General features: G+C 51.8%; 1 protein-coding gene across 6 annotated transcripts in view; it reads left to right on the forward strand.

Moving 5' to 3' along the window:
* The window catches only part of GRIN2D (glutamate ionotropic receptor NMDA type subunit 2D), a 56,291-nt gene that overhangs the window by 6,324 nt on the left and 32,893 nt on the right, over positions 1 to 17,074 (forward strand). For all 6 annotated transcript variants that reach the window (XR_010138638.1, XM_054540854.2, XM_054540855.2 and 3 more), the window contains 5 exons: positions 4,991 to 5,610; positions 13,820 to 13,934; positions 14,201 to 14,412; positions 14,692 to 14,860; positions 16,033 to 16,186. Coding sequence is in view for 5 of the 6 variants with exons in the window: in XM_054540854.2 (XP_054396829.1) it covers positions 4,991 to 5,610; positions 13,820 to 13,934; positions 14,201 to 14,412; positions 14,692 to 14,860; positions 16,033 to 16,186 (1,270 nt within the window). In the remaining variant the exon portion in view is untranslated. The remainder of the gene's footprint in view (positions 1 to 4,990; positions 5,611 to 13,819; positions 13,935 to 14,200; positions 14,413 to 14,691; positions 14,861 to 16,032; positions 16,187 to 17,074) is intronic.

Genomic DNA, 17,074 nt, shown 5'->3' on the forward strand with positions numbered 1-17,074 from the left:
TGGAGTTCAGAAAGAAAGGGGCGAAGTCTAATGGACAGGTGGCAGCCAGGAAGTATCAGAGGTATCAGGTACCAAGGACAAAGTTTGGGGAGGCGTTCGGCCGGTTGAGCATAGGGTCTAGAAGTCAGCCAGGGATGGAGGAGCCATCTTCTAAGTGGAAGAGTCGGAAAAGAGGAGGAGTCATTAGAGAGAGGAGGACAGGCAAGGGGTAGAACCAGGAAGCAAGGAATTGAGATTTGGGGCGAGGCCGGTCAGGGAAGGAATGAGTCAGAAAAGGGGGAGGGGTTAGCCAGTTGGGGGGCGGGGCCAGATAGGGGCAGGCCTAAGCATTCTAATAAAGGGGTGGGTCTAGGGAGGAAGCCGGTCCTGAGAGTAGGGTTTGAGAAGGGGCATACCCCGCTGTGAGGTGTGGAAAGCGAGAGTCCAGAGGATGGGGAGGAGGATGAAGGCTTATGGTGGAGGCTGACCCAGCCAATGAGAGATCAAAGCCAGGAGCCTGCTGGGAAGGGATGGTAGAGGCTGGAGCTGGCCAGAGCCTGGAGAAAGACCTGACTCCCAAGGGCACAGAAGGGGCCAGTTGTAGCGGACCTCTGGTAGAGAAGGAGAGAATTGGACCAAGCCTGCTCGGACCTCTGGTAGAGAAGGAGAGAATTGGACCAAGCCTGCTCTGTGGATTGAGAATGGGTCAGCTAGGAGGTGGGGCATGAGAAGGGGCGGGGCCTCTACAAAGGTGGGGGCCAGTGCAACCCAGAGGTGGGACCAGTGCAACCCAGAGGTGGAGCTTCATTCGATCTGCCCATTCCCTGCTGTGCGAGCCTGTGGCTGTGTGACTGCATCACTATTGTATGCAGAGGCTCGTAGTTCTCTCCTGTCCAGAGAGTTCTGGGAAGGACCTCTGTCCAACTTTCTTGTTCTCTTTGGCATGGTACTTTTCAGAGATTTGTAGGTAGATGCCCTGGGAGGCGAACTTATTTCTTAACTGCCACTTCCAAGGCATACTCAAAAGACGTGATCCCTCGTGCCTTCATTGCTGCTGAGAAGTGTGGTCCGCTCTGTTTCATTGTCCGCTGGGCACTGCGGTCGGCTCGGTGTACGCCCATAGCATTCTGGGAAATGTAGTCCCCGTGCTGCCCCTGGATAGAAGAAAGAGTGATCTTCACAGCTCCATCTGTGCCCCATTGAATGCTGGGAATGTGGTCCCCTCAGCACACCTCCACCTGCTGAAGGAAGAGGTTTTCCTTGCATTACAATAAGACCTCATTTCCGGCCAGGTGCAGTGGCTCACGCCTGTAATCCCAGCACTTTGGGAGGCCGAGGCGGGCGGATCACCTGAGGTCAGGAGTTTGAGGCCAGCCTGGCCAACATGGAGAAACCCCATCTCTACTGAAAATACGAAAATTAGCCGGGCGTGGTGGCGCGTGCCTGTAATCCCAGCTACTCAGGAGGCTGAGGCAGGAGAATCGCTTGAACCTGGGAGGTGGAGGTTGCAGTGAGCCGAGATTGCAGTGAGCCGAGATCTTGCCACTGCACTCCAGCCTGGGGGAACAGAGTGAGACTGGTCTCAAAAAAAAACAATAAATAAAAAGACCTCATTCCCTCAGGACAACTGCAGTATCCCCTATGCGCCTAGGGAGAAAGCCCACTTGCTGTTCTCATTGCATTACAGGAAGATTTATTGAGAGCTGATTCTGTGCCAGGGCTGTTTTAATTCCTGGGGAATACAGTTCTAGAGGGGGAAAAAAAAGGAGAGAGAGACAAGGTCCCTGCCTTATAGAGCTTGCATTTTAATGGTGAGACAGACAAAACCAGTAACAGTAAAATCTGGTTGTCCTGGAGGAAATCAACACAGGATGTTGTAATGACTGAGGATGGAATTTCAATAGATGGCAGTCAGGGGAGGCCTCCCTGAGGTGGTGACACCTGAGCTGGAGGTGTCAGGTGGAGATCTGGCATGGAGGAGTTAGGGAAAAGTGTCCCCAGGAGAGGCAACAACAAAGGACAAAGCCCTTGAAGCAGGAAGGAGCTTGATATATTTGAGGAAGAGCAAGAAGGGAGAGTGGCTGGAGCCCATTGGGGGATTGGGGTGGCAGGAGATGAGGTCAGAGAAGCAACAGGGGCCAGTTCATGCAGGGCCTTGGGGCCACAGTGAGGACTTTGGCTTTGATTCTGAGGTAGAATCACTGGAAGGTTTTCAACTGAGAAGGGATGTGATCCAATTAATATTTTGAAACAATCACTCTGGCTGCTATTTGGAGAATAGACTGGAAGATGCAAGATTGAAAACAAAGATAGGCTGGGCGCAGTGGCTCATGCCTAGAATCCCACCACTTTGGGAGGCCAAGGCAGGTGGATCACTTGAGGTGACGAGTTTGACACCAGCCTGGCCAACATGGTGAAACCTCCCTCTACTAAAAATACAAAAATGATCTGGGCATGGTGGTGCATGCATGTAATCCTAGCTACTTGGGAGGCTGAGGCAGGAGAATCGCTTGAACTCAGGAGGTGGAGGTTGCAGTGAGGCAAGATCTCGCCACTGCACTTCAGCCTGGACAACAGAGCAAAACTCGAAAGAAAGAGAGAAAGAGAAGAAAAGAAAGAAAGAAAGAAGGAAGGAAGGAAGGAAGGAAGGAAGGAAAGAAAGAAAGAGAAAAGAAAGAAGGAAAGAAAGAAAAGAAAAAAGAAAGAAAAAGAAAGAGAGAAAAGAAAACAGAGATGGTTGGGAAAGTTGTAGATAGCTGGGCAAGAAAGGGTGACAATGAGAGCTGTGACAGTGATGGCAGTGAGGAGTGGACAACTGGAGCTATCTTTGAACGTAGAGCTAAGAAGACTTGGAGATGGCTGGATGTGTGAGGGAAAGAAAGGGAAAGCATGATTTAGGTTTGGGGCCTGAGCATCAGGGTGAATGAGAGAGAGAGGAAAAAAAAGGCAGCTGCTCTTTATTCCTTTAGATTCTTTACTCCTTTACGAGAGAGAGAGAGAGAGAGAGAGAGAGAGAGAGAGAGAATAGGCAACAGGCTTGAGATAGGGGAAAGATCAAGCAATCTGTTTTTGACATGCTAATTTTGAGACACCTCTTGGAAATCCAAGAGGAGATATTGAATAAAAAGGAGGATAGGGGCCAGGCGCGGTGGCTGACACCTGTAATCCCAGCACTTTGGGAAGCCGAGGCAGGCAGGTCACTTGAGTTCAGAAGTTCGAGACCAGCCTGGCCAACATGGTGAAACCCTGTCTCTACTAAAAATAAAAAAATTAGCTGGGTGTGATTGCATGTGCCTGTAATCCTAGCTACTCAGGAGGCTGAGGCAGGAGACTTGCTTGAACCCAGGAGGCAGAGGTTGCAGTGAGTGAAGATGGTGCCATTGCACTCCAGCCTGGGCAACAGAGGAAGACTCTGTCTCAAAAAAAAAAAAAGAAAGAAAAAAAAGAAAAGAAAGGCTGGGGGATAGATTTGTCTGGAGCTCACATGAGAGTTTGCGAATGAGGACAGGAGCCATTAGCATATCCAGCACTGTTCAATAAAACTTTCCGCAAAGATGAAGCTGTTCTATAGCTGCTCTGTCCGATTTGAAAGCCACAAGCCACATGTGGCTGTTGAGTACTTGACATGTGGTTAGTGCAACCAGAAAACTAACTTTTAAATTCTATTTAACATTTTTTTCCTCTGGTCCTTGATTCAGGATAAATTTTATTTAATTTTAATTAATTTGAATTTGAATAGCTATGAGTGGCTAACAGCCACCATATTGGATAGCATGGGAGACAGTATTTAAACTCATGGGCCTGGTTGAGATCACCAGGGAGAGAAGAGAACACTAAGGCACTCCTACATTTAGAATTCTGGCTGAGGAAGAAGGACCAGCAAAGGAGGCAGAGGAAGAGGTGACAGACAGGTAGGAGGAAAACCAAAGAAGGGAAAGGACACTCTGCAAAGCTTCTTCCAGTAGGGAAATACCATCAGCACCCTCATTGCATCATTGCATGCTGGGAGATGTAGTCTCCTCACTGCCTTCAGGGAACCAGTCCCTCTCAGTGGCTGCTGGGGGCTGTAGTTCCCTTACCGGATGCTGGTTGTATTAATGACAGTGATGTTAGCTGCCGGAACAGATGAACCCCCAAATCTCAGTGGATCACCCAACAGGAGGTTGTTTCTCATTCATATAAAATCCAGGCCAGGCGCAGTGGCTCACGCCTGTAATCCCAGCACTTTGGGAGGCCGAAGCGGGTGGATCATCTGAGGTCAGGAGTTCAAGACCAGCCTAGCCAACATGGAGAAAACCCGTCTCTACCAGAAATACAAAAATTAGTAGGGCGTGGTGGCACATGCCTGTAGTCCCAGCTACTCGGGAGGCTGAGGCAGGAGAACTGCTTGAACCCGGGAGGCAGATGTTGCAGTGAGCCAAGATTGTGCCATTGCACTCCAGCCTGGGCAACAAGAGTGAAATTCCATCTCAAAAAAAAAAAAAAAAAAAAAAAAAATCCAAACAGGTGTTCCTGATTGGAGGTGGCTTTCCTCCATGTGGTGACTCGGGGTTTCAGGCTCTCACCCTCTTGTGGCTCTGTAATCCCCTTCAGAGGACTTCAGAGTTCTCTTCTGGGGCCTCTGCATCTGCCCTCAGACAGGGAAAAGAGTAAGCTTCAAGAGTAAGGTTTTATTAGGCTGGGCGCGGCAGGAGAATCACTTGAACCCAGGAGGCGGAGGTTGCAGTGAGCCAAGATCATGCCGCTGCTCACCAGCCTGGGCGACAGAGCAAGATTCTGTCTCAAAAAAAAAAAAAAAAAAAAGTAAGGTTTTATGGATGAGTCTAGAATAACTCAGTCACGTGGCTAAACCTAATCTAGATCTAGCCCTGTGCCCCAGGAGGAAAAGGAGATGGGTTTAGTGAACCTATCTAGTCAGTCTGCCATATTGGGAGCTGTGGTCCCCTTATTCATTGCTGAGAAATAAGGTCCCCACATCGGCAGGCCTGACATCCTCCTCCGTCCCTGGCAGGAGAAGGGCTCCACCTTCCTGCAGCTGGGCTCCTCCACCGAGCAACAGCTTCAGGTCATCTTTGAGGTGCTGGAGGAGTATGACTGGACGTCCTTTGTAGCCGTGACCACGCGTGCCCCTGGCCACCGGGCCTTCCTGTCCTACATCGAGGTGCTGACTGACGGCAGTCTGGTGGGCTGGGAGCACCGCGGAGCGCTAACGCTGGACCCTGGGGCGGGCGAGGCGGTGCTCAGTGCCCAGCTCCGCAGTGTCAGCGCGCAGATCCGCCTGCTCTTCTGCGCCCGAGAGGAGGCCGAGCCCGTGTTCCGCGCAGCTGAGGAGGCTGGCCTCACTGGATCTGGCTACGTCTGGTTCATGGTGGGGCCCCAGCTGGCTGGAGGCGGGGGCTCTGGGGCCCCTGGTGAGCCCCCTCTCCTGCCAGGAGGCGCCCCCCTGCCTGCCGGGCTGTTTGCAGTGCGCTCGGCTGGCTGGCGGGATGACCTGGCTCGGCGAGTGGCAGCTGGCGTGGCCGTAGTGGCCAGAGGTGCCCAGGCCCTGCTGCGTGATTATGGTTTCCTTCCTGAGCTCGGCCACGACTGTCGCGCCCAGAACCGCACGCACCGCGGCGAGAGTCTGCATAGGTGAGTGGGGCTGGAATGGGAGGGGTGTGGGAGGGTTCCCAGAGCCTAATTACCTGCAGTATTCACTGAATGAGTGGCTCAAATGGGCCACATCTGGTCTTTGAGCCTCAGTTTTCTTTTCTGTAAAGTGGGTGCAATTGGGTCTCTTTTCTGAGGTTAAATCAAGTAATTTGGAAAAAGCACCTGAGAAAAAGTGAGGGTATTACTATATTTCGTGACTCTAAGATGCATAATTTTTCACATTTTAATGTCTTTGAAAACGAGATGTTCTTATAATTGATGGCTTATCATGGCTTAATTGGCGGCACTTTTGTCTTTCTTTGTGGTACATCTTATAATTGAGAGCATTTTAGATTTAGTCTAAATACCTAGACTATAAACTGAGCTTCAGTAGCAAAAAAGACCCGACAATCCAGCGGCCCAGATGAGGTCGAAGTTTGTTCCTCTCTCACATAACAACCCAGAGAGGAGCATTCCTGGTTATCAGGAGACTGCTGCTCCATGTGATCATTCAGGGACCCAGGATTCTCCCCCGCTGTTGCTCTGGCATCTCTGCATGGTCGAAGTGGGTCGTGGGGATGTCTGAATTGTAGCTCATGAGAAGGGGAAAAGAGAGTAAGTGGACAGCAAGCACTTGCCTTTTGAGTAAGTGAGGCAGAAAAGACACGCCTCATACCTTACTGTTGAGAAGGTAGTCATATGGTCAGGGCTGACTTACTGGTTGTTGACAGTGGTGTCCATTCTGATTGGCTAGACGTCTATTGGAATTAGCTAGACGTCTATTCTGATGAGCTAGACGTCTATTCTGATTGACTAGAGGTCCATTCCCATAGGCTAGACGTCCATTCCTGGCTAGACGTCCATTCTGATTGGCTAGCGCCTGTGCAGCGCGGATTGCTAGATATTTTGAATATTACTCCCGCACATGGCCTAGGCCAACTGCAAGAAAGGCTGGGAAATGTCAGTCCCAGCTGGACAGGTGTGTACCCAACTTATGCACTATTATTTTAGAAGAGGAGAACAGAGTTTGTTGGAAAACAGCATCTCCACAATAGGAAGCTCTGGGAGTGGAAAAATTGATAAGTTTGGTCACAGAACAGTGAAAAGAGAGACCTTTAATCCTGAACGAGGATGAGGTGAATTTGGGAAGAGATGATGGGTGGGGAAGAAGACCTAAGAGAGGGTAATTGAGAACTGGTGACTTGGGAATCAGGATCCCCGAAAAAGAGGATGAGAAAAGCATCCCTTCTTCATAAATACTTACTGAGCACCCGCTAGGAACTAGGGCTCATGCTGGGCTCTGGGAACATAGATGAATAAGACCATGAACTTATTCTTCAAAGAACGCAGGGTCTTGTAAGAGTGGCAGACAGGGACGGGGATAATGGCAACGCAGCATGATGCTTGCAGTAATGGAGGTCACGCGGGCATGGCGGGGGCACGGGGAGGAGCACTGGCTAAGCCAGGAGATTTTCGGATGCATGAAGCAGAGTCTCATTGGAGTTTCCTTAGGGAAAAGGGGGTTTATTGGAAAAATAAACACACAGAGGAATGAGAAGCCAGGAATTGAGGCTAAGCCTGGGGACAGCTACTCTTTCAGCTCTTTCTGGTTCTTTCTTTTTTTCTTTTTCTTTTTCTTTCTTTCTTTTTTCTCTTTTTTTCTTTTTTTTTTTTTTTTGAGACAGAGTCTCACTCTGTCGCCCAGCTGGAGTGCAATGGCTTGATCTGGGCTCACTGCAACCTCCACCTCCCGAGTTCAAGCGATTCTCCTGCCTCAGCCTCCTGAGTAGCCGGGGTTACAGGCACGTGCCACCATGCCCAGCTAATTTTTTTGTATTTTTAGTAGAGACGCCATGTGGGTCAGGCCAGTCTCGAACTCCTAACCTCAAATGAACTGCCCGCCTCGGCCTCCCAAAGTGCTGGGATTCCAGGTGTGAGCCACTGAGCCCGGCTGGTTCTGTCCTTCTTATTCTATGCTTTCTCCCTCCCTCCCTCTGTCCATTTCCTCTCTCTCTCTCTCTCTCTCTTTGTTTCTCAGGCTTGCCTCTCCCAGGGGCTGTTCAGTTCTTTACCCCGAATTTCTTCTCCCTCATAACTTCAGCTCTTGCTGGTCACAACTCATCCCTCCAGATCTCATAGCAAAATGTCATTCCAAGAGAGGAAATGTATTAGCCTCAGTCTGCCTTCCAAACCAGGTTGCACAAGTCACAAGTAAGCCTGTGGAGTCAGGAAGGTTTCTAGGAGAAGGTATCTGAGCTGTGACCTGAGGGATGAATTGCTCATTGATTCATTTATTGATTGAAACGCTGTTTATTGAAAGTCTACTATGTGCCAAGCATTGCTTTAAGCACAGGGTATATATAGTGTTAAATAAGGTCCCTGCTCTCTCAGAGCTTACAATCTAATAAAAGAGAAACGCAATGAGCAAATAAGTAAAGAAAAGGAAATATCAAGCAGGCAATAACTTCTGCTATGAAAATCAAACTGGGGAATGTGATAAGAAATGCATAGGGGGCTATGCTAGGTGGGGTGGTCAGGAAAGGCCTTTCTGAATAGGTGAAATTTGGAGGTTAAAAAACATGGATAGGCCGGGCTGTGGCTCATGCCTGTAATCTCAGCACTTCGGGAGGCTGAGGCAGGAGGATTGCTAGAGGCCAGGAGTTCCAGGCCAGCCTGGGTAACATAGTGAGAACTCCATCTCCACAAAAAATTTAAAAATTAGCTGGGCATTGGACGGGCGTGGTGGCTCACGCCTGTAATCCCAGCACTTTGGGAGGCCGAGGCGGGCGCATTACAAGGTCAGGAGATCAAGACCATCCTGGCTAACAGGGTGAAACCCTGTCTCTACTAAAAATACAAAAAATTAGCCAGGCGTGGTGGCAGGCGCCTGTAGTCCCAGCTACTTAGGAGGCTGAGGCAGGAGAATGGCGTGAACCCGGGAGGCGGAGCTTGCAGTGAGCCGAGATGGAGCCACTGCACTCCAGCCTGGGCGACAGAGGGAGACTTCGTCTCAAAAAAAAAAAAAAAGAAAAGAAATCTGGGCGTGGTAGTGTGTGCCTGTAGTCCTAGCTACTTGGGAGGCTGACATGGGAGGATCACTTGAGCCTTGGAGATCGAGGCTGTAATGAACTGTGATCTCTTCACTGCAGTCCAGCCTGTGCAACAAAGTGAGACCCTGTCTCTAAAATAATTTAAAAAATTAAAATTTAAGAAATAGGTAGGCAAGGTGTGGTGGCTCACGCCATTAATCTCAGGGCTTTGGGAGGCTGAGGTGGGCGGATCACTTGAGGTCAGGAGTTCAAGACCAGCCTGGCCAACACAGGGAAACGCCGTCTCTACTAAAAACTACAAAACATAGCCGGGCGTGGTGGCAGGCGCCTGTAATCCTAGCTGATTGGGAGGCTGAGGCAGGAGAATCACTTGAAGCTGGGAGGCGAAGGTTGCAGTGAGCCGAGACCGCACCACCACACTCCAGCCTCAGTGACAGAGCAAGACTCTGTCTTAAAAAAAAAAAAAAAAAGAGAGAGAAAGAAAGCAATGGATAAAGCGAAGGAGCCAAGTATAGGAAGATCTCAGTGAAGGGAGAGGGAACAGCAGGTGCAAAGGCTCTGGGGCTGGAACTGCCTTGTCTTAGTCTGTTTTGTGTTGCTATGACAGAATATCATAGGCTGGGTAATTATAATGAACAGAAATTTGTTGGCTCTTGGTTCTGGAGGCTGGGAAGTCCAATATCAAGATGTCACCGTCTGGTGAGGGTCCTCTTTCAGCATCATTACATGATGGAAGGCATCACATGGCAAAGGCAAAGAGAGGAGTGGGGGAAGATCAAGCAAACCCACTCCTGCCACCGCAGCATTAGTCCATTCGTGAGGGCACTGGAGGCCACATGACCTAAATGCTTCTTAAAGGTTCCACCTCCTAATTCCCAATACCATCACAATGGCAATGGCAATTAAATTTCCTTTTTTTTTTTTTTTTTTTGAGATGAAGTCTCACTCTGTTGCCCAGGCTGGAGTGCAGTGGTGTGATCTTGGCTCATTGCAGCCTCCACCTCCAGGATTCAAGCGATTCTCCTGCCTCAGCCTCCTGAGTAGCTGGGACCACAGATGCCTGCCACCACACCTGGCTAATTTTTGTATTTTTGTAGAGATGGGGTTTCACCATGTTGGCCAGGCTGCTCTCAAACTCCTGACCTCAGGTGATCCACCCACCTCAGCCTCCCAAAGTGCTGGGATTACGGGCCTGAGCCACTGCACCCGGCCATAAATTTCAATATGAGTTTCAGAGCGGACAGACATCCAAATCATAGCTTGCCTGTTTGGAAACCTGTTTGGGAGCCTGCAGTGCTGGTGTGGCTAGAACATAGTGGGAAAGGGGAAGGAAGGTATGAGTAGCGGATGGAGAGGGTTGCAGGGCCCAGCTTGTGAAGGGCCTTTAGGCCAGGGGCAGGGGTTTGGACTTGATTCTTTTTTTTTTTTTTTTGAGACAGAGTCTCGCTCTGTTGCCCTGGCTGGAGTGCAGTGGCGCGATCTCGGCTCACTGCAACCTCAACCTCCCTCCCGGGTTTAAGTGATTCTCCTGCCTCAGCCTCCTGAATATCTGGGATTACAGGTGCCCGCCACCATGCCCGGCTAATTTTTGTATTTTTAGTAGAGACGGGGTTTCACCATGTTGGCCAGGCTGGTCTAAAACTGCTGACCTCAAGTGATCCACCCCCCTCAGCCTCCCAAAGTGCTGGAATTACAGGCGTGAACCACTGCGCCCGGCCTGGACTTGATTCTGAGAGTAGCAGGGAGTTCGCTGGAAATAGTATTCCCGTCAGGGGAAACGAGCATGTGCAAAAACCCAGAGGGGAGAGAAACTTGGGCAGATGGTGGGACCACAATAGTTCCGAGCAGACGAAGGCCACTGAATTAGGAGTCAGAGTGACAGGCCAGGCGCAGTGGCTCATGCCTGTAATCCCAGCACTTTGGCAGGCCGAGGCGGGCGGATCACGAGGTCAAGAGATTGAGACCATCCTGGCCGACATGGCAAAACCCTGTCTCTACTAAAAATACACCAATCAGCTGGGCATGGTGGTGCATGCCTGTAATCCCAGCTACTCGGGAGGCTGAGGCAGGAGAACCGCTTGAACCCTGGAGGCGGAGGTTGCAGTGAGCTGAGATCATGCCACTGCACTCCAGCCTGGGCAACAGAGTGAGACTCTGACTCAAAAAAAAAAAAAAAAAAGGAGTCTGAGTGACAAGGCTAGGAGGTGGGTGGCACCAGGCCTTTGCCTTCAATGCAGGTTGAGAGGCCTGGATCTGTTCCACAGCACTGGCGAGCCAGGGGTGGGTTATGAGCAGGAGACGGGTGGCGTGAGTTTTGGGTATAGAAAGATGCCTCTGGGACCTGGTGGGGAACAGACTGGAGTAGAGAGATTGGAGGCTGGAGGCCAGGTAGGAGGCTGGGTGAGGGTCTAGGAGGGCTGTGGGGAGGCACAGAAGAAGACAGGGCAGAGAGAGCCCCAGGCCAGGAAGAAGGAGACCTGGGGACCGACAGGCTGGGTAGGGGGAGGGAGGAAGGCAGCTGAGAGTCTAGTCCAGTGACTGGGTGGATGACATGAGAGGCAGTCAGAGTATACAGGGTGATGTTGCATAGTGAAGATATTGAGGAGTCCAGGGACACCCCCTGCCATCCCCGGCCCTGGGCCCTTCTAATCAGAGGAAGAGACATTTGAGCTCAGTCTTTAAGACACATAGAGTTGGTCAAGGCCGGGTACAGTGGCTTGTGCCAGTAATCCCAGCACTTTGGGAGATCAAAGCAAGTAGATCATCTGAGTTTGGAACATGGCGAAACCTCGTCTCTACCAAAAATACAACAATTAGTTGGGCGTGGCGGTGCTCATTTAAAGTCCCAGCAGCTTCTCAGGAGGCTGAGGTGGAAGGATCACTTGAGCCTGTGAGGCAGAGCTTGCAGTGAGCCAAGATCACGCCATTGCACTCCAATCTGGGTAACAGAGTGAGACCCCGTCTCAAAATAATAATAATAATAACAACAACAACAACAATAATAATAATAATAATAATAATAGGCCGGGCACGGTGGCTCACGCCTGTAATCCTAGCACTTTGGGAGGCCGAGGTGGGCAGATCACAAGGTGAGGAGTTCAAGACCAGCCTGACCAACATGGTGAAACCCTGTCTCTACTAAAAATACAAAATTAGCTGGGCGCGGTGGTGCTTGCCTGTAATCCCAGCTACTCAGGAGGCTGACGCAGGAGAATCGCTTGGACCTGGGAGGCGGAGGTTCCAGCGAGCTGAGATTGCACCATTGCACTCCAGCCTGGGTGACAGACTAAGACTCCATCTCAATAAATAATAAATAAATAAATAAATAAATAAATAAATAAGAAGAAGAGTTGGTCAGGATAACGGGTGGTATAAGGGTTTTCAGGCAGAGAGAACAGCATCTGCAAAGTCCTAGAGATAAGAAATTACTTGACATGTTTGGGAGACACCTTGCATCCAGTGTTGATAGAGAAAAAAAAGAATTTTGGGGTGAAAAGAGTTTGAAGTTTGAGAGTGGGAACTCTCAGAGATGCGGCTTCAGAGGAAGGCAAAGCCAGAACAAAAACAGACTCTAGGGGCCTGGCACAGTGATTCACACCTGTAATCACACCACGTTGGGAGGTTGAGGTGGGAGGATCACTTGAACTCAGGAGTTCAAGACCAGCCTGGGAAAAATAGTGAGACCCTATTTCTACTTAAAAAAAAAAAAAAGAGGCCGGGCGCGGTGGCTCATGCCTGTAATCCCAGCACTTTGGGAGGCCGAGGTAGGCAGATCACAAGGTCAGGAGATCAAGACCATCCTGGCTAACACGGTGAAACCCCGTCTCTACTAAAAAAAATATAAAAAATTAGCTGGGTGTGGTGGTGGGCGCTTGTAGTCCCAGTTACTTGTGAGGCTGAGGCAGGAGGATGGCGTGAACCTGGGAGGTGGAGCTTGCAGTGAGCCAAGATCGCATACATACATACATACATACATAAAAAGTTAAAAAAAAGAAAAGAAAGAAAGAAAAAGAAAGAGGCGGGCCAGGCCAGGCGCGGTGGCTCACGCTTGTAATCCCAGCCCTTTGGGAGGCTGAGGCGGGTGGATCACCTGAGGTCATGAGTTTGAGACCACCCTGGTCAACATGGTGAAACCCTGTCTGTACTAAAAATACAAAAAATTAGCCGGGCATGGTGGTGGGCGCCTGTAATCCCAGCTACTTGGGAGGCTGAAGCAGGAGAATTGCTTGAACCCGGGAGGCAGAGGTTGCAGTGAGCCGAGACCACACCATTGCACTCCAGCCTGGGCAACAAGAGTAAAACTCTGTCTCAAAAAACAAAAACAAAAACAAAAACAAACAAAAAACCACGCATTAAAAAAAAAAAAAGAAAGAAAGAGGAGGGCATGGTGACTCATGCCTGTAATCCCAACAGTTTGGGAGGCTGAGGCAGGTGGATCACTGAGGCTGAGGTCAGGAGTTCTAGACCAGTCTGGCCAACATGGTGAAACCCTGTCTCTACTAAAAATACAAAAATTAGCTGGACATGGTGGTGCATACCTGCAATCCCAGCTACTCAGGAGGCTGAGGCAGGAGAATTGCTTGAACCCAGGAGGCGGAGGTTACAGTGAGCGAAGATCACGCCACTGCACTCCAGCCTGGGTGACAGAGAGAGACTCTGTCTCAAAAAACAAAACAAAAACAAAAACAAACAAAATATTAGCCAGGCATGGTGGTGCATGCCTATAAACCCAGCTACTTGGGAGGCTGAGGCAGGAGAATCACTTGAACCCAGGAAATGGAGGTTGCAGGGAGCCAAGATCATACCACTGCACTCCAGCCTGGGCGACAGAGCAAGACTCTGTCTCGAAAAAAAAAAAAGAAAAAAGAAAAATAGTGAAACCCCATCTCTACTTAAAGAAAGAAAGAAAAGGGGACTCTAGGGCCTCAACACCAAGCTGAAAGAGAGTCTGGAACCTTATCCTGGGGGGCACTGGGCAGCCAAGGGGAGGGTGCTGAGCAGGGAAGGGGTATATTTGCGTTTTTGAGACCTTGGAGGTAAAAGAAGAGAGATTCCAGCTGGGGGCTGGGGCTGGTCTGCAGAAAGGGGACTTTCTCTGCCTTCTACTGCCAAGGTCCAGCCCAGGCCCCAGCATGTCCCCTTTCCCTCCTCCTGGGCAGGTACTTCATGAACATCACGTGGGATAACCGGGATTACTCCTTTAATGAGGACGGCTTCCTAGTGAACCCCTCCCTGGTGGTCATCTCCCTCACCAGAGACAGGACGTGGGAGGTGGTGAGTCGTAGCCCAGACCTCGGGCATGGCAGAGGGTGTGGACCCCTGCATCCTGGCAGAGGGTGAGCCTGAGGTCGTGGACTAAGAGGGAGGAGGGGACGAGGAGCCTGGACTCCTGGGTCCTGGGATCTGAAGGTGGGAGGGGCTCCTGGGTCTTGGAGGAAGCTGCTGCCCACACACCTAGGTCTGAGGGAAGAGGATCGTGGAGGCCAGGATACACCGGGAAGTCTCCCCAGGAAGCCTGACTCTCTTTCCCTTTGGCCAAGGTGGGCAGCTGGGAGCAGCAGACGCTCCGCCTCAAGTACCCGCTGTGGTCCCGCTATGGTCGCTTCCTGCAGCCAGTGGACGACACGCAGCACCTCACGGTGGCCACGCTGGAGGAAAGGCCGTTTGTCATCGTGGAGCCTGCAGACCCCATCAGCGGCACCTGCATCCGAGACTCCGTCCCCTGCCGGAGCCAGCTCAACCGAACCCACAGGTGACAGCTCGGGATCCAGGAGTTCTGGCTCCAAAACCCTCCTCCCGTGAAGCCCAGTAGTCCGGGCCCCCAGCCCCCACCTCCCTTGGGACCCAGGACCCACAAAGCCCTCCAGCTTGGTGACCTTAGGCAAACCTCAAAATTCTTTGAGCCTGAGTTTCCCCCGAAAGCGCTAACCATAGTTTTAGCTGCCGCCTATCCCTTCCTCCATATCCTCTCTTCATGGGAGAGTCTAAGGAGGGGGTCCCCAAACTCCCCAAGCCTGGTCACTGCCCGCAGCCCTCCACCGGATGCCCCCCGCCCGGAAAAGCGCTGCTGCAAGGGTTTCTGCATCGACATTCTGAAGCGGCTGGCGCATACCATCGGCTTCAGCTACGACCTCTACCTGGTCACCAATGGCAAGCACGGAAAGAAGATCGATGGCGTCTGGAACGGAATGATCGGGGAGGTGAGGGGGCGGATGGGAGGCGGGGAATCTTCTGGGCGGAGTCGAGAGGCAGGCACCGCCGGGCGTGGTGGCTCACGCCTGTAATCCCAGCACTTTGGGAAGCCAAGGTGGGCGAACTGCCTGAGTTCAGGGGTTCGAGACCAGCTTGGGCAACACGGTGAAACCCCGTGTCTACTAAAATGCAAAAAATTAGCTGTGCGTGGTGGCGGGCGCCTGTAATCCCAGCTACTCGGGAGGCTGAGGCAGGAGAATTGCTTGAACCCGGGAGGCGGAGGTTGCAGTAAGCGGAGATTGCGCCACTGCACTCCAGCTTGGGCACAGAGTGAGACTCAGTCTCAAAAAATAATAATAAAAAAAAAGAGGTCGGCACCCTGGGGTAGGGGCGCGGCCAAATTGAGGAAACACCTGATTGGGGCCTGGGGCGGGGTCGCGGGAGGGACAGGCCTTGGAACAGGGGGCGGGGTCAGGAGGTGTCTGGGGCGGGGTTTGGAGGAGGGACTTTGGAGGAGAGGAGGCGGGGCCAGGAGGGTGGGACTCCTAAAGGGGACGACTGGGAGGAGGGACTTGGGGTGCTGGGGGCGGTACTAGGAGGGTGGGACTCCTAGGGGAGGAGGCGGGGCTGGGAGGAGTGACTTGGGGCAGTGGAGGTGGGGCTAGGAGGGTGAGCCTCCTAGGGGAAGGGGGCGGGGCTGGGAGGAAGGACTTTGGGGCAGAGGAGGCTTGGCTAGGAGGGTGGGACTCCTAGGGGAAGGGGGCAGGGCTGGGAGGAGGGACTTTGGGGCAGTGGAGGCGGGGCTAGGAGGGTGGGACTCCTAGGGGAAGGGGGCGGGGCTGGGAGGAGGGACTTTGGGGCAGAGGAAGAGGGGCCAGGAGGGTGGGAATCTAGGGGAAGAGGGTGGGGCTGGGAAGATCTGGACCAAGGCCTTGAGGTCTTGCTGGGAGCAGCGGGGTAGGACGCGGGCTACCAATTCCCAATCTTGTTCCCATCTCTCACCTCCGCCCTTCCCTGCCCCACTCTTCGTCCCCCTCCTCACCCACCTTGCAATCCCTCTTGGCCCCTTCCCTCACCCTGTCACTGGTCCGCTCCCGGGGCCCGTCTCTGCTCGCCGTCCGTGTCAGTCTGTCCGCTTGAGCCGGGTTCCCCCGCCCACTCCTCATCGCCCCCACCCCAGGTGTTCTACCAGCGCGCAGACATGGCCATCGGCTCCCTCACCATCAACGAGGAGCGCTCCGAGATCGTGGACTTCTCCGTCCCCTTCGTGGAGACCGGCATCAGCGTCATGGTGGCACGCAGCAATGGCACGGTGTCCCCCTCGGCCTTCCTCGGTAATCTGGGGCCCTGAGACAGGGAGCTAGCCCTAGGCAAAGTAGCCGCCCCCAACCGTGTGGGCCCTGGGATCAGAAAGCCTGGATTCCCGGTATCATCGGTACTGAACCCGCAGTGCAACTTCAGTGAAGTGACATCATTTCTGAGCCTCAGTTTCCTAATCTACAAGATGGAAGAAATAATTTCCCTACCCAGAAGACATTTTATCAAGAGGCTAAAGAAGCTTGAGCTCAGGAGCCTTCTCTTGCACTGCAGCTTCCAAGCCCTGCACCTGGTTTTGTATTCATAAGGTTGAATTATTTTTTCTCAAAGAGAGCCCTCCAAATTGTGCAAGCTTCAGGCCCCACAAAACCCAAGTGTTTTCCTGTACCTAGGTATGAGATGAAGAGAACAAATTAGCATGGTACCAATACCTCGTAAGCACTTAAGTCACCATCAGTGTTTACTGAGCATCTACTATGTGCCAGGCAGTGGGCTCCACATTGGGAACACAGTGGCAAATGAGGAAGACACAAATCCCTGTCCTCTAGGATCTCTCTCAGCCTTGTGAAGGAGGCAGAAGATAAACTTCTACTTCTCTCTCTTTTTTTTTTTTTTTAGACAGAGTCTCACTCTGTCGCCCAGGCTGGAATGCAGTGGCGCCATCTCGGCTCACTGCAACCTCAACCTGCCTCCCAGGTTTAAGCGATTCTCCTGCCTCAGCCTCCCAAGTAACTGGTATCACAGGCACGCACCACCACGCCTGGCCAATTTTTGTATTTTTAGTAGAAACAAGGTTTCACCATGGTGGCCAGGCTAATCTCAAACTCCTGACCTCAGGTGATCTGCCCACCTCAGCCTCCCAAAATGCTGGAATTACAGGCGTGAGCCACTGCACCCGACAAGGG

The sequence above is a fragment of the Pongo abelii genome, chromosome 20, assembly GCF_028885655.2.
Source record: "Pongo abelii isolate AG06213 chromosome 20, NHGRI_mPonAbe1-v2.0_pri, whole genome shotgun sequence".
Classification (NCBI taxonomy): Eukaryota; Metazoa; Chordata; class Mammalia; order Primates; family Hominidae; genus Pongo; species Pongo abelii.